Here is a 27970-nt window from a genome sequence, read left to right as displayed (position 1 = left end):
GGACATAGGGTTATGTCTTTAATAGTAACATTTGATTAGGTTATCTGTATTTTGGAAGTGAGCTCCCGTTGTTTGGTCCCTGCTCCTGCCCACCTAGCAGTTTGAAAGCATGTCAAGTGCAAGTAGATAAATAGGTACCACTCTGGTGGGAAGGTAAACGGCGTTTCCATGTGCTGCTCTGGTTCGCCAGAAGCGGCTTAGTCATGCTGGCCACATGACCCGGAAGTTGTCTGCGGACAAACGCCAGCTCCCTCAGCCTATAGAGCGAGATGAGCGCACAACCCCAGAGTCGTCCACGACTGGTCAGGAGTACCTTTACCTTATTTTGTAAGTCATTTTGAGACATTCTGGGTCCATTCAAATAACCGCTTACTTGAAATCCAGCTGCTGTCTCGCTGCTAGTTTCTGAAGCCGCATTCATAGACACAATCCATATTGACCCTGTTGCTTCTTGACAAATGTTGCTTGACTTGTAAACCCCTCCCCCTTGCCCAAATCAGCTTCAGTGCAACCAGAAAACCTACGCTGAATTCACTTTATTCTTAAGAACATACTGTACAATTAAGATGGCTGTTGCCCATGCGCAGACGAGAGCACATGCAAAAATGAGTGTGCATGCGCAGATGATAGCATCATGAATAGAATTTCCATGTTGCAGGGGTGGGGAAAGGAAGAAGGTCTTGTGCATTGGGTGAAGACACACACACACCCTGATGTGGGTTGGGAGAGAAACTTTCTGTATGTTAAGCTGCTAATGTGAATGCTATGTACTAACAAACTTAGAATCTTAGAGTTGGGACCCAGAGAGTCATCTAGTCCAGTGTTTCCCAACCTTGGGCCTCCAGCTGTTTTTGGACTACAACTCCCATCATCCCTAGCTAGCAAGACCAGTGGTCAGGGATGATGGGAATTGTAGTTCAAAAACAGCTGGAGGCCCAAGGTTGGGAAACACTGATCTAGTCCAAGCTCTGCTTAAAAACCTCCAAGGAAGGCCTTTTTTTGATTGGTGGGAGATGCAAACTTTCCCATTTCACCTGGCTCTTCAAGGCACAGCTATGGACAACCTCACCGTCCATGCTTGTTTACTCTGCCATGTGTGGCAGTTGCACATTGGCTTCTGGAGCTGGGTGTGTTAGTCAACCTGATTGTAGCATTTTCCTTTTTAATGATTAGGTCACTCACATGCAAGAAGGGAATCGAACTGAGTGCTAACTTTGTTTTAAAAAGCACCCCTAATGGGTGAAATAGGGATCTAATGGGGAGAGGGAAGGCTAGAAAACGAGGGATGTGCTTGGTGGATTAGGGACAACTAGAGGACATGTTCTTGCTGAGGAGTTTAGGACCCCTCCCAGCAAAATGAGCAGGAGGGTCCCTGAATGTGGCAGGGCTGGCTTACCACTGTGCGTGGGGAGCCTCAGAGCTGGGGGCCAGACGTGGCCCTCTCTGCCTGGCCCTTGGCTGGCTCTCCCCAGGGGTCATGCCCTCTCTCCCCAGACCTCACCCCTCATCAGCCTTGCTTTCACACCCTCCTTGAGCATTTTTGCCTGGCTGGGATGCTGATAATGCCTGCTCCTTGCCTGGATGGTGGATAAAATGGCCTCTCTGCCCGGCCCTTGGAATTTGGACCCCAGGCCACCCCCCTCGCCCGTCCTTCTGCGCACCAGAGTGTGTTTGCCCTGTAAGATGTGTCCTTGAACTCCAGTCAAGTCTCTTGCTTGTCTGCACGGAGGACAAAGAAGAGTGTGTGTTCAAAGGAAGCTAGCCCCTTTGTATAAAGGCAAAATTTGCATTTCTTACTCCACCCACTTTTGCCACTGGCCCCGCCCACCCTTGGCAGGTCCCTTTGGAAGGCTGCCCAGGAGGGAATGGAGCCCTTGGGCTCAGCCCTATAACACCATATATGCCCAGAGTGGAGAGGACATAAGCCCACACGGTGCAAAATTCTCTAAGTGCACAGCTGTCCTTGCATTATCTCTCTGTGGACAGTTTCTGTTGCATTTACTTGAGAATGCACACATTCTTTTTTTAAAAATTGTATTTATATCCCACCTTTCCCCCCAAGGAGCTCAAGGTGGCACAAGTTATTCTCCCCTTCTTCAATTATTCTCCACAAGAGCCCTGTGAGGTAGGTTAGGCTGAGGTTCCAGGCCACCCACCCAGTGAGCTTTATGACTGAGTGGGGATTTGAACCCTGGTCTCCCAGGTCCTAGTCCGGCACGCGAACCACTACACCACAATAGAGTTGGTGTAGGTCAGTGGATGTTTTGCCATTCTTATTTCACTTGAGCCGTCTGAGGATTTTGTCGTTTGGCTCCCCGGCAATACTCAGTAGAAGGTGAACCACGGAGCAAGATTTGCACCTTGAGTTGAAGTTAATGTTTGACTTCCCTTGAAAACTTTGCTCTAGTGTGCAATGACTGTAAATAACTCCTCCCTACCCTCCTCTGCCAGATCTCCTTCAACACCCACCCCTCCAATATTTGAAGGTTCTGCTGCAACCACTGTAATTTTGCAGATCATGCTGGCATAGAGGGGAAAAAAGGCTTTCCTGCTTTAGGGAGACTCTGACCTGGGAAGGGAGTATGAAGAAGCACAGGAATCTGCCCTATACTGTGTCAGACCCATTGGTCTATCTAGCTCAATATTGTCTACACTGGCTGGCAGCAGCTCTCCATCTGGAGCCTTGACATTTGGAGAGAGGGGTGTGTGGCTTAGGGAGAGACCCAGGGGCCAGTTTGAGAAGCTAAGTGGGCCACATTTGGCCCTCGGGCCTGAGATTCCCCACCCTTACCTTAGGGACTAGAAACCTGAGCACACAATGGGCAATATGAAAGAAAGCTCACCCCCACAACCAGAAGTATTAAGGGTGCATTCACCCCTATTCTAACTATGCAGGGATCGAGGAGTTTACTGATGTCTTCCCTTCCCTGTATAGAAGTATCAACAGCAGAGAGAGGCACCTCTTTGTCACTAATAATAATAGTAATAGTAATAAATTTATTATTTATACCCCACCTATCTGGTTGGGTTTCCCCAGTTGCTCTGGGCGGCTCCCAACAGAATATCAAAAATACAATAAAACATCAAATATTAAGAACTTACCTAATAGACGGGTGCAGAAATCAGAAGCTCTGCAGCGTAAAATGTTTGCAATATGTATGTTTGTGACATCATCTTGGAGAGCAATGGAAATGAATTGTTGCCACCCACACCCACCCATCACCTGCGAGAGAGTTTTTGTTTTCCCAAAGGTGAGAGAGCCCATTGGAAGTCCCATGTGCTGCCTGCTTGGGCTGCTGCGGCCAATTGCAGAAGTTATTTGAGACGCAGACAGACGTTCCATTGACAAGGAAACAACATTTGACTTTTGCAATGTCAGGTTTCCACAAAGATCCATGGTGGTGTCGACACTTTCCCCTGAAAGGAATTTCCAGATAAGGGTCTGCCTGCTGGTGGGGGGGGACAGGGACATGTTGCCCCATGTTCTTGCAAATGGTACGTGTTTGCCATAGAAACCTCCAGTCTGGTTGTTTTCCTAATAATAATTTAATAATAATAATAATAATAATTTATTATTTCTACCCCGCCCATCTGGCTGGGGTTCATTCATTGCAATGTGCCAAATTCTAGCTTGGGCTGTGCCACTGGAAACCTGCCACCTAGAGTTGATTTGTAGTGGCATGCCAAAATATGCATAAGTTGAAAGGTGGGCAGCACTGTTGTGATGCATCCTGGGAGTCAATGCCGTCTGGCTCCGTCGCAGGCACTGGCTGGTTGTCTGTCTGTGGCTCCCTTTTGACAACCACAGTCAGACACCAAATTGGTATGGTCTCAAGGAGCATCAGGAGTGAGCCAGCAATATCATCAGATCATCATCTGAAGCCCATCTTCATGTCCGGAATGTGGCAACACGAGAATGGGCCTTTTCTGTGGTGGCTCCCCAATTGAAGAATGCTCTCCCCAAGGGAAGTTCACCTTTGTTACATATCTTTAGGCACCAGGCAAAAACATTCATTTTCTCCCAGTGGCAAGAAGAGCAAGAGCAGCTCGAAGGGGCTCTGGTGGTTCATTGTGGGCCTCCTGCTTGAGCCATGAACCCTAGAGTGTGCCTGCTAACTCTGGTGCCTCCATCCTTAGTGACCACTGAGGGCATCCTGCCTGAAGGTTATCCCTTGAAGCAGGTAAGGGGGGCCCTTTTCAATTCTAGAGCACAACCTCCCCTTCTGGGCCGCGTTTCTGGCACCAGCAGTCAGCAGTGAGCAGGGGTAAAAGTGGGTGGAATGGAACAAACACTCATTGGCTGACATGCCCTTCTTTGTCCTCCATCCAGGCAAGCCAAGAGCATGATCAGAGTTCAAGGATATGTCCTAGCCACGAAACTCCCAATGGTCTTGGAGGGCTGCATATGGCCCCTGGGTCTGAGGTTCCCCACCTGTGCCTCAAGAGATTGTGACTGACCATTCCTACAACAGGCATATTGCAGGAGACAAGGAGAACATATTTTAAGGCTTTTTAATATTCCCTGTGTGTGTTTGTTTTCCCCCTTCTTAGGAAGGAGCTCTCGACCTACTGAAGAAACTGAACAGTTGCACAATGACCATCCAGCTGCTGCAGGTATTTGAATTCTGGGGCATAAATACTCTGGGCTCTCTAGCCATTTGCCTCATCTCAAAAAGGGTGTTGGGGGAAGTTCAGAAAAGGGCAACGAAGATGATCAGGGGGGTGGAGCAGCCCTGCCTCAGGGAAAGGTCCAGCGTTTGGGACTCTTTAGAGAAAAGATGAGGAGAAAGGTGGCAAGATAGATGTTTCTAATGTAATTCATGGCCTCGAGAAAGTGGATGGGGAAAAGTTTTTTCCTCCTCTCTCTTAACTTACATTGATATCCAATGAAGCTGAATGTTAGAGGATTTGGGACAGATACAAGAAAGTATTTCTTTGTGTGGTGCATAGTTAAGCTGTGGGCGTCATGCCCAGAAGAGGCAGTGATGGCCACAAAACTGGATGACTTCGAAAGAGGATTGTGTGGCAAGTTCCCACCTGCCCCCCAGTGGAAATAATGACACGTGACACAATTATTAAGGTTAATGGGCTAAATAAGGCCACAACTTTATTGGTTACAGGTGATGTGCGGTATTGGCATAGGCAACTGACTATATCCGACTTCAGCCCATCCGCTTGAAGTCCGGGAAGGGTTAACCACCAGTAAGGGGAGTCCTGCTCATGCACATCAACTAGGAACTCCCCTGGGGTCACCGATAGGGGGCGTGCCTTAGGCCCTCACCTCCCCAGGCTTTGGACAGGGCCACACCCCCTGGAATCCTTTCTTGGACTACCTTTCAGTATGCGGGGCAGGTGATGGCGCTACCTCCCCTCTTCCATCTACAGAACTATACCAATGCCTAACCGCCAATACCAAGAAAGTTGTGACGATTTGCTATGCGGTAGGCGAAAACCAAGTGGCTGGTGCCAATTTGCCAAGTGGAAAAATTCCTACCAGGCCCCTCAATGGCGACCAACCAAGGTCCATAGCAAGGTCAAGGAATGAAAACCTTACAGAGCGGGAGGGTGGGAAAAGCAGGAACTGCGCCCTGCTTTAAATAAGGCAGGCCACACCCCCAGAGCCTTCCAATTGGCTGGCCAGGATGTGACGCGGCCGGGAATCCCCCCAATCGCGCGCGGGTGTGTGTGTGTATGAAGCCCGCAACCCCACCTCCTCCTTAGGGCAGAAGTGGCTTTGGACAAGTTCATGGAGGATGAATGAGGCTACTAGCCATGATGCCTATGCTCTGTCTCCATGGTCAGAGGCAGTTATGCTTCTGAATACCAGCTGCTGGAAACCACAGTGGGAGAGAGTGGGTTGGCTGCTGTGAGAACAGGGTACTGGACTAGATGGATCATTGGCCCAACCCAACAGGCTTTCCTTATATTTGCTGGAGCACAACTCCCATCATCCCTGTCACGCTGGCTGCTGGTGCTGGGAATTGTAGTTCAGCAACATCTGGAGGTCACCGCTTTGGCTTTGCAAGGTCAACTCTGACTGACATGGGCCCCTGAGTCCTCCAGCTGTTCCCTGGTCCCTTTTAAGTTGGAGACCTGAAAGATTAAACCAGGGACATTCCGCATGCAAAGCGTTTGCTCTGTTGCTGAGATCTCTTGCATAAACGGCTGCTGATCCCTCTTCTCTTTCAGACCACAAGAATTGGCGTGGCTGTCAACACAATCCGCAAGCACTGTGCTGACGAGGAGGTGGTAACTCTGGCGAAAATCCTCATCAAGAACTGGAAGAGGTTGTTGGGTAAGATTGCTTTGTTGTGGGTGGCAAAAAAATGTCAGCAGGTTCTCTGAGTATCACCATTAGAAACCTGCTTAGACTTCAAGAAAACAGCATTAGCTGAGGGTGTTGAGATTGGTGAGGCCTTGTGCCCTAAGGGAGAGGGGCCTGTAGAGCAATGACAGGGGATGTGTGGCCTTCCAGATGTAGCTGAACTACAACTCCCATCACCCCTGACTCTTGGCCATGCTAGCTTTGGATGATGGGGTGATTCTGGGTCAGAGAGACAAGAAAATGAGAGCCCCGGCGCTTCCATATTGAGACACTGGGGACTAGTAGGATGCAGAGCCTATGTAGCTGGGGTGAATATCTGCTGGTACCGTGTGGGTGTTGCAGATCATACAGGTGATGGAGTGAGAGTGAGGCCCAGGCAGGTAAGTGTGCCTGTTGCCTCTCTCCAACACCGTCTGTGCATATGCAGCCACCCTCAAATAGACAACCAAATAGCACCAGTGGGGCTGTGGTTTGCCCTTTTGACCATGTATGTTTCTTCCAGGGAAGCAAAATTGGAACTAAGAGCTTCTCTCATAATCAGTAACTAACTGGGTGCTGCTTTTACAAACTCTCACAGAGATGGTATGATACACCAGTGGCATTTGGTTGCTTAAATGTGTACAGGAGTGTTCACTGACGACTCAATAGCATAGCATTTTCTCATGCAACTACAGTAATAACAGCTATTGGAGAGTTTGGAAATATGTGCCATATTCTTGTAGGAGTTAATAGTCCTGACAGTTACTGCTGGAAGTAGTAGCGGAAGATAGTTGTTCAGCCCACACTTTGTTTTGGAGAGTTATCACCTGGTTTCTTTTTCTTTTATTCGGCCGGTTTATTCCGACCTGCAAAGACTGATTGCAAAGGAATTCGTTTGTATTTTAAAGTGTGGCTTGCTTTCAGAAGCTGAGGGCCCAAAAAGGGATCTAGGTTTTTAAAGAAAACAAACAAAAACAAACAAACAAACAGAACGCCCCATTTTAACAACAGACACACTGATCCCAGCTTCTCGCTGTGCAATTAATGTTATTAAGTGTTGTTTCTTTCAAAACAAACAAAGGAAGAGTGCTGCTGGATCAGGCAAAAGGCCCATCTAGTCCAGCATCCTGTTCTTGCCACTTGTGATTCCTGGACACTGGAATAACAACAACAACAACAACAACAACAACAACAACAACAACAACAACAACAACAACAATTATTTATTTATTATACCCTGTCCATCTGGCTGGGTTTCCCCAGCCACTCTGGGCGGCTCCCAACAGAATATTAAAAACACAATAAAACATCAAACATTAAAAGCTTCCCTAAACAGGGCTGCCTTCAGATGCCTTCTAAAAGTCAGGTAGTTGTTTATTTCCTTGACATCTGATGGGAGGGCGTTCCACAGGACTGGTGCCACTACTGAGAAGGCCCTCTGCCTGGTTCCCTGTAACTTCGCTTCTCACAGTGAGGGAGCCACCAGAAGGCCCTCAGCGCTGGACCTCAGGGTGAACAATGGGGGTGGAGATGCTCCTTCAGGTATACTGGGCCGAGGCCAGTAGGTATGCATTAAAATTTGAACTGAACTAAATTTTGTTCCCCATCTAGATTAGGCTAGGGATGGCTGTGATTCAGTTTGTGCTTTGTTTCAGAAAGTACAAAACCAGTAAGTTTGGCTTTATATGTGTGCTGAATCAACCCCCCCCCCCAATCCCTACTCTCTTGTAAACACGCGCCAACACTTTGATTTGTGCTTGGAAACGTACTGGGAGCCAATGTAGGTCTTTCAGGACTGGTGTTATATGGTCCCAGCGGCCACTCCCAGTCACCAGTTTCGCTGCCGCATTTTGGATTAGTTGTAGTTTCCTGGTCACCTTCAAAGGTAGCCCCACGTAGAATGCATTGTAGTAGTCCAAGTGGTATACAGAGGTATATTGCCTCCAATTGTGGAAAGCATCATTGATGATTTACAAGTCCTGTCTTACCAAGCAGAACAACAAGGCAGACTGATATAAGCATGCAAGGAGTTGAACATGATTGTTATTGTTGTTTTAAAGGAAATTATAGCTATGGGGCAGATCTGGATCACAGCAGGGAGCTTGTTGTTGTTGTTGTTGTTGTTTCTTCTTCTTCTTCTTCTTCTTCTACTACTACTGCTACTATTATAAAAACCATTTGCCCTCGTTGTGGTTCTGATCAAAATCCCCAGCCCTAGCTGTGACTGCTGTTGACTTTTTAAAAATCATGTAATTATTAACTTTAGTTATCAGCATCTCTGCCTTGGTGTCTGCTGTTAGGGGTTTGGTGGAGCTTAGTTGCAACTGCTTCAGTGTAAAAATCCACGACTCCTCAAGTCCTGTGGAATTATTACCATTTCAAAAACATTGCCACCCTGCAGTTTGCAAGCATACTTCCCCATTCATGGGGACTTGGAACTTTTTTTTTTTTTTGGTGGTCTTGTAGTAAGGTTAAAGCTTACTGGGAAATGATAGATAACAAATTGAAAAAGATGTTTAAAATAACATTTGTAAAAAAAATAACCCCAGAAGCTTTCCTTTTGGGAATTATAGGGGTAAAAGGTAAAGGGTAAAGGGACCCCTGACCATTAGGTCCAGTCGTGGCCAACTCTGGGCTTGCGGTGCTCATCTCGCTTTATTGGCCGAGGGAGCCGGCGTACAGCTTCCGGGTCATGTGGCCAACATAACTAAGCCGCTTCTGGCAAACCAGAGCAGCGCACGGAAATGCCGTTTACCTTCCCGCCAGAGCGGTACCTATTTATCTACTTGCACTTTGATGTGCTTTTGAACTGCTAGGTTGGCAGGAGCTGGGACTGAGCAACGGGAGCTCACCCCGTCACGGGGATTCGAACCGCCGACCTTCTGATCAGCAAGCCCTAGGCTCTGTGGTTTAACCCACAGCGCCACCCGCGTCCCTAATAGTCCCCTATAGGGGTAGAACTACCTAAACAGTATAGAAATTTATTCATGTATGCGACTACCGCAGCAAGAATATTATTTGCCCAAAAATGGAAAGAAGAAGTCATCCCGACGAAAGAAGAATGGATACAAAAACTTATGGAATATGTAGAAATGGCAAAACTTACTGGAAAAAATAAAAAAACCCAAGATAACAAACTTTTTATAAAAGAATGAAAATAGTTTATTGAATATTTACAAACACACTGTAAGATAAGAACATTGGCAGGATTATTGTAATAACCTGAAGTTTCGTAAGAGTATATATTTAAAGTAGATGAATAAAAAAATAAGTTAATTTGGAATATGCAGGAAATGTAAGAAATAAATTTAAGGAACTGCAGAAAGAGGAGGAAGGAAGTCAAGTTTCGAAATGTTAGAATGATTGTAAAACTACTGTAATGTATATAACTGAAAATCATAAATAATTTTTTTTTAAAAAAAGAAAGTTTTTAAAATTAAAATTTGAGATGCTCACAAAGCAAGTAGAAGTGTGAGGGTGCTAGAAAAATATTGCAGGGCTTACTGTATATGAAACTACTAAGGAAACTAGAAAATATAGAAGACTTTACAATATTTTATTGTACTGGGATGTCCCATTTTCTCTGTTTCAGAGTCGGGGACGGAGAAGAGTAAAAAGGAAAAAGACAGAGTCAAAGGGATTGATAGCCCTGGCTGGAAAACCGAAGACACCATTTCCCACCCTGTGAATCTTTGCAAAAGTTCTGGTGGAAAACAAAAAGACCGGTATTCACATGTTAGGGCCATCCGCAGCTTTTAGTGCAAGGAGGTGCAAATGTTGATTTGAATCGGGTCAAGTTGTCTTCCCTCAAAAAAGCGATTCTGTTGCAGATATCACATTTTCTGAGTCGACAAATATTGTTAGTGGTAAAATTGCTATCCCCCCCCCCCAGTTAGCAGGAAACCAAAGGAAAGGGAGATGAAGGCACTGGGTGCAGGAAAAGCAACAGAAAGAACAAATTCTCAAAGTACCAAAAATGTTACATAATTCGCAATGCGTTAACAGAATTGAGAAATCTATTCACCAGGAGCGACACTTCTTACCACCACTTCTAACTACTTTCAAAGATATACCTCTGTAGCCTTATCCTTTGCTACTAGAGTTTAGCCAGATTGTTAATGTATATATGATATAATTTGCTCTACGCTACCATTAGATTCCTTTGAGATGGAGTGCAGTCTAGAACCATATATATTGATGATGATGAGCAGCAGCAACAATAGCACAATATTATTATGCCTAAGAGTGACTTTTTGCATCTGTGGCTGGTTTGTATTAGGGAAAATTGCTTTGCAAAAATCTGTATACAGTCGTACCTTGGTTTTCAAACAGCTTAGTTCTCGAACATTTCGGCTCCCTAATGCTGCAAACCCGGAAGTGACTGTTCCAGTTTGTGAACTGTTTTTGGAAGCCGAACATCCAACGGGGCTTCCGCGACTTCCAATTGGCTGCAGGAGCTTCCTGCAGCCAATCAGAAGCTGCACTTTGGTTTCCGAACCTTTTGGAAGTAGAACGGACTTCTGGATCGGATTCCGTTCAACTTCCAAGGTACGACTGTATTCGGATGAATCTGTTGATGAAATTTCAGGATGCCACAGGCTGATGTGGGAAGATTGGAAAATGAGAAACTGAAATGGACAGGTTTCCCCCATCCCTACTCAAGAAATTTAAGTTTTAGATGAGTCTCCAGGTGGGAGGCTTAACCAGAATGAAATCACTTATATGTCACCCCTAACTATTTTTAAACGGGATATCCTTGAAGGGCGACCGTAGGGACATTTAATTGGGCCTAAGCATATGCAAAAGCTCCCGCCCAGTTTCTAGGGTGTTTCTTGTTTTAACCTAAGAGACGGCATCTTGTTAAGCAGGCACTCCCTTCGCCTGCTTGTGCTTGGAAAAATGCCCATCTTGGTTGCCAGGCCCTGCTTAGTTTCACTTTCCACTTCAGCGCCTGTAACAGCAACTATATCGCTTATTCTGTGTCATTTGCAAAATGGTGGGGTGAGCCAGGATTGTCCCTAGACCTTGTTATCCACCGTTTGACAGATGGCAGAGCTGCTCTGCGCTGATAGATTTGGGGAATGCTCTGAGCTCCGTTAAACAGAGAGAGCTTCCAGGGTTCTTGCTGCTACCCAGTTTGTTGCATATGATGAGCATCAGATAGGTAAAGCTTTGTTTTACAATTGTCTTATGGCCAGCAACCAGGTGGCATAAAAAAGATTCAGGGGATGGATTCACAGAGCTTTATTTGTAGGGCTGTTGTTGCCATGTTGGGATTCCAGACACGCACGAAGACTAGGGTGCATTCTTCTTACGAGCTGCTCATTTTATCAATTTCCACAGGTGTTGCAACGTAATACGAGAAAGGCATGAGCCGTTTTTAAAAAATAAGATGAAGATTTCTGGCTAGCCACATGCTTGCGCCTTCGTCCTGCTACATTGCAAGACTGCTTTTCATTTAGTGGCAATGCCAAGGCAAATATTGCTCTGGGGGTTTCCATGTTAGGATGGAATAACGTGCATCATTAGCACTATTAAATATAAATCAAAGGGGGAAATATGCATGTGGGTTCCAGTGCCACAGCTTGGGAGTCAGAGGTGGGTCTGGGGTATGGACCAGTTGAAAACCACTATGCCAGTGTACATTTGATGCACGTTACTGATATAAAGTACTAGGGACGCGGGTGGTGCTGTGGGTTAAACCACAGAGCCTAGGACTTGCCGATCAGAAGGTTGGCGGTTCGAATCCCCGCGATGGGGTGAGCGGCCGTTGCTCGGTCCCTGCTCCTGCCAACCTAGCAGTTCAAAAGCACGTCAAAGTGCAAGTAGATAAATAAGTACCACTCCGGTGGGAAGGAAAACGGCGTTTCCATGCGCTGCTCTGGTTCGCCAGAAGCGGCTTAGTCATGCTGGCCACATGACCCAGAAGCTGTACGCCGACTCCCTCGGCCAATAAAGTGAGATGAGCGCTGCAACCCCAGAGTCGGTCAGGACTGGACCTAATGGCCAGGGGTCCCTTTACCATTACTGATATAAAGTAGGTGCACATTTAGAATTCATATGTTGTGGAAAGCAAGCCAGCTAATTTCCCCATCCGAATCAACCCAGATAAATTCTTCAATTATTTTGCACCCCGTTCCGGATCACCCCAAATCTGTTCCTCTTCTATTCATTTAGCCCCCGTTAATTTCCCTAAAGAGCATCCTCCATATCAGTTCAATTCTCTTTCAGTTATTTCTTTTTTTAAAAAGGCAGTTATGTACTGAACATGCTCTAAGCAGAGGATAATCATACAAAGGATAAAGCAATTAAAATTCCTCATAAAGCTGAACATAAACCTAAACACCACCTTATGTTGCCTGCTGGACTAAGAACGTCTTTGGCAGGGCTCAGAGTTATCTACCCTTATATTCTATGATAAGTTCAGGAGGTAAATTCTGCCAAGTGGAGAAGCTACCTCTACTGCCAGCACAGACACTGAAATGCATGATGCTGGAGATGGCGAACTGAAGAATGCCAAATTCAGGCAATCTAACATCATGCTATGTCTCTATATGCAGAGATCCCAGAAGTGCTTCAGCTACATCGAAAAAATCCCACTTGGAACCTAAAAAACAGAGGTACGTGTCCTTATCTTTCTTCAGTGGATCTCATAATATTTCAATTTCCTGGGAAACAATCTTGCCAGTGGAAACTGATCCCTTGGGGCAAGGGGCTCACTGCCCCACCTCCAGTCTACCATCAGCCCCCCCACCACCTGCCTGCATTCTTACCTGTGACCAGTCCAGGGGGTGGCACTGCCTATCGGCTTCCTCCTCCTCCTCCTCCTTGGTCCCATTGTTACCCTTGCAGTACTCGGCAGGGAGGAGGATGGGGACAAAACTAGACTTGGTTGGCTCTGCCTATCCTAGGCTCTGGCTCCATCTACTTTAGAGGGACCCGGGTGGCGCTGTGGTCTAAACCACTGAGCCTCTTGGGCTTGCCAATCAGAAGGTTGGCATTTCAAATCCCCGCAATGGGGTGAGCTCCCGTTGCTCGGTCCCTGCTCCTGCCAACCTAGCAGTTCGAAAGCATGTCAGAATGCAAGTAGATAAATAGGTACCGCTCCGGCAGGAAGGTAAACACCGTTTCTGTACGCTGCTCTGGTTTGCCAGAAGCGGCTGAGTCATGCTGGCCACATGACCTGGAAGCTGTACGCCGGCTCCCTTGGCCAATAAAGCAAGATGAGCGCCACAACCCCAGAGTCGGCCACGACTGGACCTAATGATCAGGGGTACCTTTACCTTTACCTTTTACATCCCACCCCACCAGTTCCAATGGGCCCCCACCATAGAAGACCCTTGGCCATGAAGTCCAGGCATCCATTTCCCATGTTAATGTAAGGGGGTGAAGATTGCATAACTCGGTGATAGGACACGTGCTTTACCTGCAGGAAGCCCCAGGTTCAATCCCTAGCACCTCCAGTTAATCGGGTAGGAGATGATGGGGAATAATCTGCCTGAGACCCTGCCGGTCAGAGTGGACAACACCAGGCTAGATGGACAACATAGTCCAATCTGGTCTAAGGCAGTTAGCATGTGTTCCAAGCTAACAGTCTGGCAATTCATAGCTCTTTTTTTGCACTTTGTACCCTTTCTCCCCCCAAAAAGAAGAGACTCCGAAGACTCGAGATCTTCCACCTCCACTGCTGCTTCCTCCTCCTCTCCCAAGAGGCTGTCAACGGACAGGTAAGCTATTTTGTCAGCTTTGCTGACGCTGCATAGCTGGCCTTTTACCTGGCGCCACTGCTAGCTTTGCAAGCGCAGGAGGGCTTTTATCCCTGTTCTAGTCCATAGTGTTCAGAGAAACTGTTTGACTGGTCCCCTGAGAGGATGGGCAGTTTCCTAGTCTAGCCCTTCCTGGTTCTTTATTTCATACGTTACCCTTCATCTTCCTTGAAACAGTGAGCCAAGAGCTGCGCTAATAAACAGGGTCCCATCCGCAGCTTACATTTGAAGCACAAGCTTTAACAGTCATGGCTTCCTCAAAGCATCCTGGGAGCTGTAGTTTATCCCTCACAGAACTTCAGTTCCAAGCACCTTTAGCAAACTACACGTCCCAGAATTCCTTGGTGGAAGTTTCATGTGGTGCAGTGCTGCTTAGTGCAGATGGGGCCATTAAAAAGAACTAAATGTTATATACTGAGGATAGCGGCCTGGGGTTAATGTTAATAAAATTTAACTATATGTGGGAACCCCCCCACTCCCATTGCAGTGAGTGTGTTTTGGCATCTTATTTGTTGCACCTCTTTGTCTTCCTTACAGGAGGGCCTCCACTGGCTCCAACCCAGCTGCATCTCCTCCCGGGTCTCGGAAGAATTCTACCGATAGCAAAGAGGAGAGGTATAACTGGGTATTTGTGTGTCCTCCCCAAGTGGGGAGGGGGGAGATGAAACTGAATATAAAGATCCCCAGTGAACTTCATGGCTGAGTAGGGATTTCAACCCTGGCCTCCCAGATCTAGTCCCACGTTCTAACCACAACACCACCCTGCCATGAATTTGAGCCACAAAAAAACATTAAGGAGAGGCTGGCTGGATCAGACCAATGGTCCATCTAGTCCATTATCATTTTCCCAACAGCTGTTAATCAGATGCCCCTAGGAAGCCAGTTATCTCCGCAAATGGTATTTTTGTGGGATATTCTGCCCATAGAGTTCTTCTGTTTCCACATTTAAACAGCTGTTGAAAACGTTTCTGTTTTGCCAGGCTTATGTTGGCAATTAAGAATATCTCTCTCCATAGTATTTACTTGATGGTCTCTGATTTTAAAATACAGTGGTACCTTGGGTTACATACGCTTCAGGTTACATACGCTTCAGGTTACAGACTCTGCTAACCCAGAAATAGTACCTCGGGTTAAGAACTTTGCTTCAGGATGAGAACAGAAATCGGGCAGCGGCCCAGCGGCAGCGGAAGGCCCCATTAGCTAAAGTGGTGCTTCAGATTAAGAACAGTTTCAGGTTAAGAACGAACCTCCGGAACGAATTAAGTACTTAACCCGAGGTATCACTGTATTTTAATGTGTTTTTATTATATATGGATATTATTGTATACGGCTTTGATTTTTTTTACAATATAGTGGTATAGATATTAGATATTTGTATAAATAAGTAAAATAAATAAACCTGAAGGATGCCTATGTCCTTCAGGACCAATAGCCGTTGGTAGCTTCGTCCTCCATGAATTTGTCCAATCTCCTTTTAAAACCACCCAAGTTAGTGTCCATCTGTTGACATACCTTGTGGCAACGAGTTCCATAAGTTAACAATTTACTTTTTTGAAGAAGTGCTTCTTGTCCTTTCTGAATCTACCAGTTAGTTTCACTGGGTGGCTCCCCTGTTCTAGCATTGGTGGGGGACTACGGGGCGTGGGTGGCGCTGTGGGTTAAACCACAGAGCCTAGGACTTGCCAATCAGAAGGTCGGTGGTTCGAATCCCCGTGACGGGGTGAGCTCCCATTGCTCGGTCCCTGCTCCAACCAACCTAGCAGTTCGAAAGCACGTCAAAGTGCAAGTAGATAAATAGGTACCGCTCCGGCAGGAAGGTAAACGGCGTTTCCATGAACTGCTCTGGTTCGCCAGAAGCAGCTTAGTCATGCTGGCCACATGACCTGGAAGTTGTATACCGGCCAATAAAGCCAATAAAACGAGATGAGCGCCACAACCCCAGAATTGGTCACGACTGGACCTAATGGTCAGGGGTCCCTTTACCTTTACCTTTACATTATTGCTAGCGTGCAAGCTGAATTTTGGAAAGAAGACTAGGCTAGTACAAGGAGATTTTTTTAAAAATATAATAATAATAGAGAGGAGCATTTGGTTGTTCGTTTTTGTGTTTTTATATTGTAATTCTCCCTGTGATCCTTGGATGAAGAGCAGTATAGAAATTTAACCAATGAAATGAAATGAAATGAAATGAAATGAAAGCCCCCTACCTCTGGTCTGGAGTGGTGCAGGCTAGACCACAGACTGCCTTAGTAAGAACTAGGCTTAAAAGGAGAGCCTACCTTAGGTAGGGGGGACGTTCTTCATGGTGATATTTGCTGTCTTCTGCTTTTGCAAAGACCTGTTGTTTTCTGCCCTCTTCAGATCCCACAGCAAAGCTAGGCCAGATGTGCCCAAGACCCCAACCAGCCCCACCACTCCGACATTTTCATCTTCTACCTGCTTCTTGGCATCGTGCTACCTGACAGGAGACTCTGTCCGGGACAAATGCATTGAGATGGTCTCCGCAGCTCTGAAAATGGATGGTGAGAGGCCAGTCTATGCCTCTGTGGCTCAGGAAACTTTCCAGCTGGGATGGGGAAGCAGAGGGCCTTCAGATGCTGTGCAGGTCGGGGGCACTTTTTGTTTTCACATTTTCACTTCTTAAAATATGGCAACCCTAGGTTAGGGAAGCAGTGGGGAAATGCAGATGGAACCCAGAGAGGAAAATATGGATAACGCCTCATTGAGCAAACTGAACAAAAAACAGTGTGTAATTCAAGTAGAAAAACAAAACCTCAAGAGAGGTTTTGTCTTTCTTAGTACAGACCCTGTACAGAGGAAGGAGACATTAACACACAGAGGAGGAACTCCCTCAGAACTACCAGGGCATGAGCTGCTTCAGCAAAAATACTGCCACTAATGCTAACAAGAATTAACTCCTAAGTTGCACACAGAATGATTTCTTCTGTTCCGCTTCCTTTTTTCCTCAGATGATTACAAGGAGTTTGGAGTCAATTGTGACAAGATGGCAGCTGAAATTGAAGATCATATCCTTTGGATAGGATGGGTTCTGTGGGCCAGAACAGTGTTTTGCTATCACTCACTCCAGGACTGTCTTTTAGTCTTACTTTCCCATCTATAAAATTGGGGTACTGTTGCTGATCCCAAGGGTTCTACCTTACAAAACGGTTTTATATCTATATCTATATGATATGAATATGAAGTACTGGAAGCGCTTTGTAAATGGGCTCTATGCATAACAGTATTGCTTCTGGGCTCCAAAACAGATGAATAATAATAATAATAATAATAATAATAATAATAATAATAGTATTTTTAATTCGTATCCTGCCCTCCCCGGCCAAAGCCGAGCTCAGAGCAGCTAACAACAAGTAAAAATAGCACAGTGTACATAAAAACACACAGTCAATTAATTAAAATACATTCTAAAATCAATTCAGAATTGACCATTGGGTTAGAGTTCTATGAGGATTACAGAAGGAGAGAGGGGGTCAGACTGTGCCTTGGTCAAAGGCCTGGTGGAACAGCTCCGTCTTGCAGGCCCTGCGGAAAGATGTCAAGTCCCGCAGGGCCCTAGTATCTTGTGACAGAGCGTTCCACCAGATCAGGGCCATGGCTGAAATAGCCCTGGCTCTGGTCGTGGCCAGCCTAACCTCCCTGTGGCCCAGGATCTCCAAGATGTTTTTATTTGAAGACCGTAAGGTCCTCCGTGGGACATACCAGGAGAGACGGTCCCGTAGGTACGTGGGTCCTAGGCTGTATAGGGCTTTAAAGGTTAAAACCATGAGAGATCAGATCTCGCAGTGGAGACTGGCCTGCTGTCTGCTATCTGTGATGCATAGCAATCAGGGTTTGGGGCAGTGATCTGTTGCATTGCCTCCTACCTGAAATCCTTTTCGCTAGCGATGCTGAGGATTGAAACCAGGGCCTTCCCCACACAGAGCATGCGCCCTGCCAACTGAGCTCTGTGACCCTTTCATTCTGTGTATCATCCTTTTTGCCTTTCTTCCTTGACGCCTCCACATATCTACCAGGAGCTGAAGGGCACCGATATGAAGTATCGCAACCGTGTGAGGAGCCGCATTAGCAACCTGAAGGACCCCAAGAATCCTGGCTTGCGCCGAAACGTGTTGTCCGGAGCCATTCCACCCAGCCTCATTGCCAGGATGACGGCGGATGTAAGTAGGGAGGAGAAGGAACAGGCTGGGCTATAACTTTTTACATCTGTGGTGGGGAATTTCTGTCCCGCAGGCCTCATTGGGGGCATGAGGCCATTTTGGCCAAGCCTCACCTTCCTTCTGCACACCTGGCATACATGGGATGTCAGGTGTGAGCAGGTAAAAGATGTGACTGGGCTGAAATGGGGGTTTGCAGGGATGTGAATTGATCTGTCAGCCTCTGCAGTTTCCTGTGTGTTAGTCTTTGCTAGCCCTAACAACCAGTTGATAGTTTGGCCTTGCAAAACGCTGTGGCCAGTTTAGGACTGGTAGGGCAGAAAGTCTGCTCTAACTAAGTAATTAATTGCAGGAAATGGCCAGCGATGAACTGAAGGAGCTGAGGAATGCCATGACCCAGGAAGCCATACGAGAGCATCAGATGGCAAAGACCGGAGGCACCACGACTGACCTCTTCCAGTGCGGCAAATGCAAAAAGAAGAACTGCACCTATAACCAGGTGAGGTGAGGTGAGGTGGGCTGGGCTGTTGGGCAAGACCTATCAGGCTTGGCAGGTTCACATGGTAAAAAAACAACAACAAATCCCTCTGTGCTTCACAAGAGATCTCTACAGTGAGCAAGAAAAGGAATGCAAAAGATGTTCATTTACACATTGTACTGTAGATATAGTCAATTTCAGGGACTGCAGAAGAATCTGAGCAAGATCTCTACATATATATACAGTGGTACCTCGGGTTACATACGCTTCAGGTTACATACGCTTCAGGTTACAGACTCCGCTAACCCAGAAATATTACCTCGGGTTAAGAACTTTGCTTCAGGATAAGAACAGAAATCGTGCTCCGGCAGTGCGGCGGCAGTGGGAGGCCCCATTAGCTAAAGTGGTGCTTCAGGTTAAGAACAGTTTCAGGTTAAGAATGGGCCTCCAAAACAAATTAAGTACTTAACCCGAGGTACCACTGTGTGTGTGTGTGTGTGTGTGTGTGTGTGTGTGTATTCAGTGCTTTTTTTCTGGGGGGACGCAAGGGTATGCATACCCCTAAACATTTTATGAATCTTTGTACTTTTATCCATTTACTGTATTTATTTTCCCCGATTTGAACTATAAACTATATGTTTAATAAAGCACAGTGCTTTTTAATTTACGTGTTGAAACATTTCAGCTATTGCCTTCATCTGCTGCTTGATAACAATGAATGGATGCTGTATCCAAGGTGGCAGTTATAGAGCTCTGAGCATGGGACACTCAGGATGCCTTCATTCATCAGAGCCAAGCAGTGCTGGTACCGTCCTCCAGACTGAGGCCACGCGGTGTTAAGGAGCGTGGTGTGTACACCCAGAAGGTCTCCCTCTTTGCTAACATGGTTGGATCTGTTGGCATCTCTGCAGATACTAGTGATAAGACTGACAGGCTGCGGTTCTCAGAACTTTAATTATTTGCTCCACTGTTTTGGTCAAGATTGCAAATTTGTAGTTTCTAAAACATGTGTAGATGGGTTGTAGTTTTACCCATGTACTGGATATGACACCCCCTTGTTTGCACTCGGATTATATTGTACAATGTGCAGGTGGTGTTCTCTCTCGAGTATGTAGTCTTTATATACCATTTAATGCAAAAAATGGGCTTCCAAGTGGCTTGCAGATTACAAAAATCCATCATTCCCTTTAAAGCAACTTAACAATTAGAACAGGAGTTTTGGGTTGAGAGATCAAGGGAATGTCTGTGTAAACATATGCAATATAATATAGACTGATATATAGCTATAGGCATTCTGTGTGTGTGCCCTGCCAGGCTCTTTGCTCTGTCTTTGGACTAGCAGAAGGGGCAAAAACGCATAGCAAGCAACTGTGTGTAATTTATGCAAGTTGCAGAATCTGGCTTTCCTTAGTGCAAGATTGTGGCTTAAAGCTTGATGTGCCCAAATTTGATAGTGGCAATGAAAATGCTGGAATTTAGTTGTGAGGATTAAATTTTGGAAGCTGGGGCCTCTTTGCTACTGGAATTTGTGCTCCAGTTTGGCAAACACCCAGCTCACAGCTGACTTTCTCCTTCCAGGTGCAAACACGGAGTGCTGACGAGCCAATGACGACCTTTGTGCTGTGTAACGAGTGTGGGAACCGCTGGAAGGTAGTATTCCCACCCCCACCCCCCAAAATAAGTTTTTATCTTTGCACATTTTTGTGTGTACACATTATACCTTAAAATATGCATTCATTTTACATTTTGGAATTCTCTCAAAATCTGGAGAAGGGTTAAAATGGAAGGACAACTTCATTGTGATCCATGTATCGATTAGGGAAGTTTGAATGAAGTTCACTTAAAATGCAGGCAGAACAAAATCCTTGAGCATCCCTCCTCATGCCACAAAGGGAAGGGGGTGTGTATGCCTTCCCTTCCTAGCATACCAGCTTTACCTCTGTTGTCCCCTCATGTCCATGCAAGGACAACCCATTTAGATATGGCCCAGGTCCCCTCATGTTAAATCCCAGTGCGTGTAGGCCAAAATCTCGCGGCCCAATTCCTCAACGAAATCTGGGGAATGACCATGTTGGCATTGGTGAATTTGTCTTTGTGTGGACACCTGGGGATGTTGGAGGTGAGGCAGGGGATGTTGAAGGCGAGGCATGCAATGTCCCAGAAGATCCAGCAATGTTCAGAGAGTGTCCTTTCTCCTTGCAGTTCTGCTGATGTTCCTTGATGGATGTTCCAGTGATGGAAAGATGATGTCCTGTCGCAGTCGTTCAGGAGAAACTTTGAACTATCCACTGAAGAAATAACAGCAGGAAAGTGGAAGGGGTGCACATGAAAGGTGGAAATGCTGGACCCTTAGGGGTGAATTACTTAAAAGGAGTGGTGATGGTCTGTTGTTAATTCAGGTGATGGAATGATGCCACTATTAGGAAGGCTGTGTTCTGCGAACATACTGGGCAAGTGCAGAATTTTGCTTGAGTGCGGAATTCCACCTTCTGAGACTCCACATTTTCGTTATTATAAAAAGTTTATACCCCTTAAGCTTTGAAATTGCATGTGTGGGCAATAGATAATGAAAATCTCTGAAGCCCGGGAGTGGATGAAGATTCTTTGTCTTCAAGATATGGCACATCAGTAGCCTGCAAAAGGTCTTCCTTTCTCTGCCCAACTCACAACACTTCCTTCAGATCACAGAACCCAGTTTTTCACGATACAGAATTTAGATCATTTTTTTAATCAGTGTAGGATGCAGTTCTGACTGCAACCCATTAGCTTATCGTGTGCTGTTGGGGGATGACCTCTTTCAGAGGATTCAAATGTCAGATGTGGCCCTCTGGGCCTCTCCATGTGGCCCTCAGGCCTCCCCCTCATTGTGCCTCCTTGAATGCTTTTGCCTAACTGGAGTGTGTCTGGAACTGTTAAATGCCCTCTTGCTTGACAAGATAGAGTTTGGGGAACCTTTGGGTGGCTTTCTGTACAGGAGGATGAGCCTCCTTTACTCCTAGCAGAAGAGGGAATTTTCAGCACACGTAGTTTCTCCCTCCCCTGTCTGACAAGCCGTCACCTACCAACATCCCCTCCTTCCCTCTCCTATGAAGCTGCCTCAGGCTGAGCCAGATCATTGACCTGTCTGGCCCAGGGCTGCTTCTTGCTTTGGCTGGCAGTAGCTACTTAAAGGCTTTCCCAACCCTTCCTACTTCCAGGGTCCCTTTAACAGTGATGGCGGGACTGTGCATGCAAAGCTATGCTCTGCTGCTGAGTGGCTGTCTCCCCTTGCATCTGGTCACCATGGAAGCAGGAAGGTGGACACATAATTCTTTTTCAGAAGGGTTCCAGGCTCCAGGCTCTAGCTCCAGGATAGAGGTTCCAAAGTGTGTCACCCAAGGGTGCCGGTGTGCCAGCCATTGCCTCCTATAGTGCCCATGAAAGGTCTTTGTAAATATCCTGTAAAAAATAATAATAATCCCACAGTACACTAGTGATTGTTTCCTCTTCTTGCTCACTTCCTGTTTGTACAGGCTCGGCCTCTCTTCTGCTAAACTCACCGCCTTAAATTAGCCCACTTGCCGTTGGACGCCTGATTTCCTATCTGTTCTGAATGGGGTGGTTGAATTCTCTTTTAGACATGGAGGCCATTTTGCCATCCCTCAGTGGCAGCCATTTTGTGACACGACAGGCCCCCATGGCAGCCATGACACTGTCTCAAGATTTGTAATGTACCCAGTGGCCGAAAAAGGTTGATGACGTGTGCTTTAGGAGAGGTAGCCATTGTGGATGGGGTCAGTCATTACACACAGCAGATGGTGTTGGCTAAAGATTAGAAGCATCTTTCGGCAAAGTGCCCTGTGTCAGGAGCCCACTCATTCGCTCCCCCAGTCATGAGAAGGGATCCCACAGAATTCAGTTGGAAACGGACGTGGAAATTTCTACTGTTTCTTGGCACGTTTAGAGCAGAAATAAATCCAGTGACTACAGGTGGTTTTCATTCATAAAGTTCCGGTTTGTTTGTTCTTAGCAAGTAATTAATGACTTTAAAAAATATATTTTGTTTTGACATTTCCTGTACATTGAAATGGTGTGGAAAGTAATTACATAGTTAATTAAATTCATAATGTAAAGGATTGTGTAAATTACATTAACTAGCAGACAGCAAGACAAATAACAGAATTGGGCAGAAAATGAACTGCAGCGGAAAGGAAACAGCGGTGTTGGCGACAAAGGTGGGTTGGAATGCAAGCCACTGCCTTCTTGCATCCCTAGTCCTGAGCTTAACTGGGAGCAGCCCATTTTGATTTCACAAAATGTCCCAGAGCAATGCTGTAACAAGTGGCCTGGGGCACTGAGGGGAAACCAAAATGGCAGGTGGTGTTGTTTTTGTAGGCTCCTGTGCACAGCGGAAGGATGAGCAGTACGTGCCACATACTTTACATTACTTTATTTACACTTCAAAGCTGATAGATTACAGAAATGCATATTGCCTCTGCGAGAGCAGAGAAGCATCCTCTCTCTTCGGAAGCACAGAGAGAACTGTGAAAAACAGGAAACCAGTGTAAGTCACATCCAGTCTCCCATTCCTGTGGGAAAACCCAACAGCACGCTGACTGTGGAATGTAAACAATGCCTTGTGACTAGCATTTCGCTGCACAGTGAAGAAAGCAGAAACCAACATCCTCCCCCTTTCTGTGAACATCACTGGGCAGCGTGTTCGTACAATATCAGTACAAACCCAACTTCTGCACATAGGTACAGTGTTGATCCCTTGATACAATCTTGGACAACACATCAGCAGGAATTTCATTACCTGGCATATAGGACACCGTTACGAGTCCCTTCTGAATACGTTCCCTAGCATGTTGCAACTTCAATTGCAAGTGCTTCGTGCTTTGCTTACAACCTTCAGAATTCAGCAAAGCCAAACATGCTTTGTTGTCCTGGTAAACCTGGATTGGACATTTGACAGGAATTTTCATGTCTTTGCACAATTGTAACAACCATTCACAATCCTTAAGTGAATACGACAGTGCATTCAGTTCAGCTTCACAAGTACTTAAGCTAACTGTTGTTTGCTTTTTGCATGACCAATCAAATAGACCCTGATTGTACATGTAGCAAACTCCAGACGTGCTTTTCCTGTCTGTAGTGTCACTTCCAAAACTTGCATCTGCAAATATCTCAAGACCACCAGACTTCTGATTGTTAAATCTCAGTCTGTAATGCATAGTGCCTTTCAAATACCGCGCTATGCGTTTCAGAGCTTTCCAATCCTTAACAGTAGGATTGTTTACTTGTCTGCTTAGCAAATTACAGCTAACAGCAATGTCAGGTCTTGAACATCTGGCAATGAAGTTTAGCTTGCCTAGCACACTTCTGTACAGTGTAGTGTCAGAAAATGCTTCTTCAGTGTCATCTACCTGATAACCTGTTGTCATCGGTGTGTCTACAGGGTTAGCATCCATCAGGTTTAGTTTGCTTAACATCAGCAATTTTCCGTGACTGGTGTACTAGAATGTTACCATCTTGATCTCTCTCTATTTCCAGAGATAGGTAGTTGTTTACTTCACCAAGATCTTTCATGTCAAAGTGCTCTTTCAGTTGAGCTAGGGCATTATTGTACATTGTGACATCTTTCCAAAAGAATAAAAGATCATCAACATAAAACAAACAATACAGTTTCTTTTGCCCCTCCTCTTTGACAAATACACATGGATCAGCTTTCCCTTGCTGAAAACCTAGAGTAAACAATACTTCAGTGAGTTTTGTGTGCCAACACCGTGCACTTTGTTTGAGACCATAAAGGGACTTCTTCAGAGCACAAACAAATCCCTGTTTTACCTGTACGCCATCAGGTGGAAGCATATAAAGTGATTCACCTAGAGATCCGTACAGAAAAGCTGTATTCACATCATGGTGACTAATGTGTAGATTCTCCTCTGCAGCTAGCTTGAGCATAAGCCTAATGCTCTCATACCTCACTGTGGGTGAGTAGGTCTCGTGATAGTCTTCACCTGGTACCTGTGCAAAACCTCTGGCTACCAATCTGGCTTTGTGTCTGACTATCTTGCCATTTTGATCAGTCTTCGCTTTGAAGACCCATTTGCTTCCAAGCAGTTTCATTCCTGGAACTACTGGAACAAGCTCCCATGTTTTGTTCCTTTCTATGGAATCAAGCTCAGCCTTCATGGCATTTAACCATGGCTCAGCTTCCTTTGAATCCAAATCCTGGATTTCTTGGAAACTTGAAGGTTCAAATACCTTCTTGGAGCTTTTAACAGCTGTTATTGCTATCTTAGCAAACTCATCAGCAAATCTCTTTGGAGGTCTGCCTTTTGTAGCTCTTTGTGACCTACGAATTAGCCTTAAGTCTTCAACACTCTCCTCTTCCTTCTTGGGAGCAAAGTGACCTATTGTGAACAATGGTTCTTCCAATTCTTGATCAGAGCTTTCAGAGGGTCGCATAGAGGCTTTCGCACTCTTGAAATCCTCTGAATCACCCGATTCAGTTTCAGACTCAGAATCAGAACCTTCATCAGTGGGTGTGGGTTGTTGCGGCTGCTTTTGACTATCCTCAGTCTCATCACTGTCATCAGGATAACATTGGAAAATTCCCACATTCTCCCCCCACTTGGCATTGTACTCAACACTTCTTGTGAGCTTAATTGTTTTAGAGTCAGTCATCATTATTCTGTAAGAACCTTTCTGATAACCTAGAAAGATACCATGCAAACCACGCTTGTCTAACTTGGAGCTTTGTGGTGTGTGAACCCACATGTCAGAACCAAAAATTTTCATGTGTTTGATGTATGGCTTTTTGCCAAACATCTTCTCATACGGGGTACAACCAATCGCTGAAGATAACCTGCGATTATAACTGTAAGTAAAACACAAGAGAGCTTCGGCCCAATAACTCTCTGGAAGATTTGCATCATGTAGCAAGGTTTTTAACCCTTGAAGCAATGTTTGATTTGCCCTCTCGCAAAGTCCATTCTGCCATGGCGAGCGAGGACTAGACAAATCGTGTTGAATTCCTTTCTCAGACAGAAAAGCTTCAAACTGCTGAGAAGTGAATTCCCCCCGCGATCACTGAAAAGAGTCTTTATCTTCTCACCATGCACATTTTCCAACCAAGCACAGAATTCCTTGAACCTTGGAAAAGCCTCTGATTTCCGCTTGAGATTGTACACATAAATATACCTGGAAAATGCATCAATGAGAACCATGAAGTACCTGTTTCCACCCAAAGAGGGCGCTAGTGGTCCAACCAAATCAGCATGAACAACCTGGTATGGTTCTGTAGCTTGCCTACTAGACACCTTACCTTTTGCAGCCATTTTTACCTTGTTTGCTGCGCATGCCTTGCACTTCATGTGGTACCTGCAGGGTTTAATAGTCATACCTTCAACCAAGGCAGGCATTTTAGATACTGCCTCAAAATGCAAATGACCAAATTTCCTGTGAAAATCATGAATACATTCTGCATGCAAACTTTTGTTAGAACCTGCAATGCAACAAGTTTCATCCTGCACAACATCATCAAAATGCAAAACAAACAAACGATCAACATATTCAGCATGCAATACATAATCATTTTTCTTTGTGATGATGCACTTTTTGTTCTTAAAGGAAACGTCAATTTTCCGTTCATTCAGCTGCGCAACGCTGAGTAGATTGTGTTTGGCATCTGGTACGTAAAGTACATCTTTTATCGATAAGTCCAAACTGTGAAGAACAACAGTTCCATAGCCTTTACTGGGGATTGTGTGGTCATCCGCCTGGTGAATCGCACCTTCCTGCGGTGTAAAAGACACGAACAGTCGCTTATCGTTGCACATGTGGTGCGTTGCAGCCGAATCCACCACGAAGAAAGATCTAGACGTCTTCTGGACCTTTGCAACCTTTGGAGTGAAGCGTGAGACCATTGCCTTGTGCTGCGTTGTCCTGGACACCGGACCTTTGCCTTTGCTCTGGCCTCTTCCACGCGATGAGCTTTCGCTGCGCTGCTCTGTCTTGGCCCTGGGATATTTGCATTCCCTCTTCATATGGCCTAGACGTCCACACGAGTAGCATTTCACTGCCTTCAAAGCTTTGGCGCCATCTGGTGGTTCCACTGCACTCTGGGATGACGTCTGTGAAGACTCCCCTTTACCCATGCAGCTAGCACCCCGGCGGTCTGCTTTATTCTGAATCACGGCAGTAATATGGGCTACTCTGAGCTGAGCAGGTGGCTGAACAGCAATCTGATTGGCAACAGACTCCCCACTTGCATCAGCCAGCCTTCTGCAGCTAGCCATCATGACTCTGGCATTAGCCTTCTGCTGCATTAAATAAGCTGCGTCTCTGCTGCTTCAAATCAAGCTGCTTTATACAAGCTGCGTCTGTGTAGCTGCAGCTGCTTCATTCCAAAAGCAAGTTCAAAAGTACTTTCAGTTTTCCAAGCCTCCCCCAAGCCTAGGAGCTTGTGCCGTGAGCCTTTGCCTGTGCCGTGGCAAACGGCTTTTTAAAAGTTCAAAGTCCAGCCATAAAGCCATTAATTAGGAACTGGCAGGCTGCCCGTAGCATGAGCACATACCTCTCATCAATCAACGACGCGCAGAGCGATCCGTCCCTCTGTTCCTCTGCATTCTTTTGCCGGCATTCTGAAGTCCATCCGTCAGTTTGACTGCGTTTTTCTGGGCCCGATAACCAAAAATGTTGTTTTTGTAGGCTCCTGTGCACAGCGGAAGGATGAGCAGTACGTGCCACATACTTTACATTACTTTATTTACACTTCAAAGCTGATAGATTACAGAAATGCATATTGCCTCTGCGAGAGCAGAGAAGCATCCTCTCTCTTCGGAAGCACAGAGAGAATTGTGAAAAACAGGAAACCAGTGTAAGTCACATCCAGTCTCCCATTCCCGTGGGAAAACCCAACAGCACGCTGACTGTGGAATGTAAACAATGCCTTGTGACTAGCATTTCGCTGCACAGTGAAGAAAGCAGAAACCAACAGGTGGCACCACAGTCAATCTCACCAGATAAGCCTAGGACAGGTAAGTGGGCTGCACTTGGAGTGCTTCTGGTTCTGATGCCAGAGAAATGAAAACTGCAACAAACCTGGGAGTGGGAATTCAGGGTAATCCATTTCCTCTTTCTAAGAACGTTTGATGTGTCCTTAATGCTTTTGGAGTGGAGCAGGTACTGAGCTTATACAAACCAAATGTTAAATGATCATTGATGGCCCTTGTATGTTAGTAAACTCTTGAATGCTCACGCA

At 45.9% G+C, this 27970-nt stretch overlaps 1 protein-coding gene across 1 annotated transcript in view; it reads left to right on the top strand.

The window, feature by feature from the left end:
• Nucleotides 1–27970, top strand: part of TCEA3 (transcription elongation factor A3) — a 29817-nt gene extending 1847 nt beyond the window's left edge. Inside the window, exons 2-14 of the mRNA XM_081869316.1 lie at nt 4552–4614; nt 6190–6295; nt 9897–10029; nt 12865–12924; nt 13954–14031; nt 14608–14685; nt 16432–16592; nt 17040–17101; nt 18099–18248; nt 18598–18744; nt 20302–20373; nt 20926–23079; nt 27707–27970. Of these exons, the coding sequence (XP_081725442.1) occupies nt 4552–4614; nt 6190–6295; nt 9897–10029; nt 12865–12924; nt 13954–14031; nt 14608–14685; nt 16432–16592; nt 17040–17101; nt 18099–18248; nt 18598–18744; nt 20302–20373; nt 20926–20934 (1119 nt within the window). The 3' untranslated portion in view covers nt 20935–23079; nt 27707–27970. The remainder of the gene's footprint in view (nt 1–4551; nt 4615–6189; nt 6296–9896; nt 10030–12864; nt 12925–13953; nt 14032–14607; nt 14686–16431; nt 16593–17039; nt 17102–18098; nt 18249–18597; nt 18745–20301; nt 20374–20925; nt 23080–27706) is intronic.

The sequence above is a fragment of the Podarcis erhardii genome (assembly GCF_964252035.2).
Source record: "Podarcis erhardii genome assembly, chromosome: 7".
Classification (NCBI taxonomy): Eukaryota; Metazoa; Chordata; class Lepidosauria; order Squamata; family Lacertidae; genus Podarcis; species Podarcis erhardii.
The sequence above is the reverse complement of the archived record's forward strand: the minus strand, read 5'-3'. Positions and strand labels throughout refer to the sequence as shown.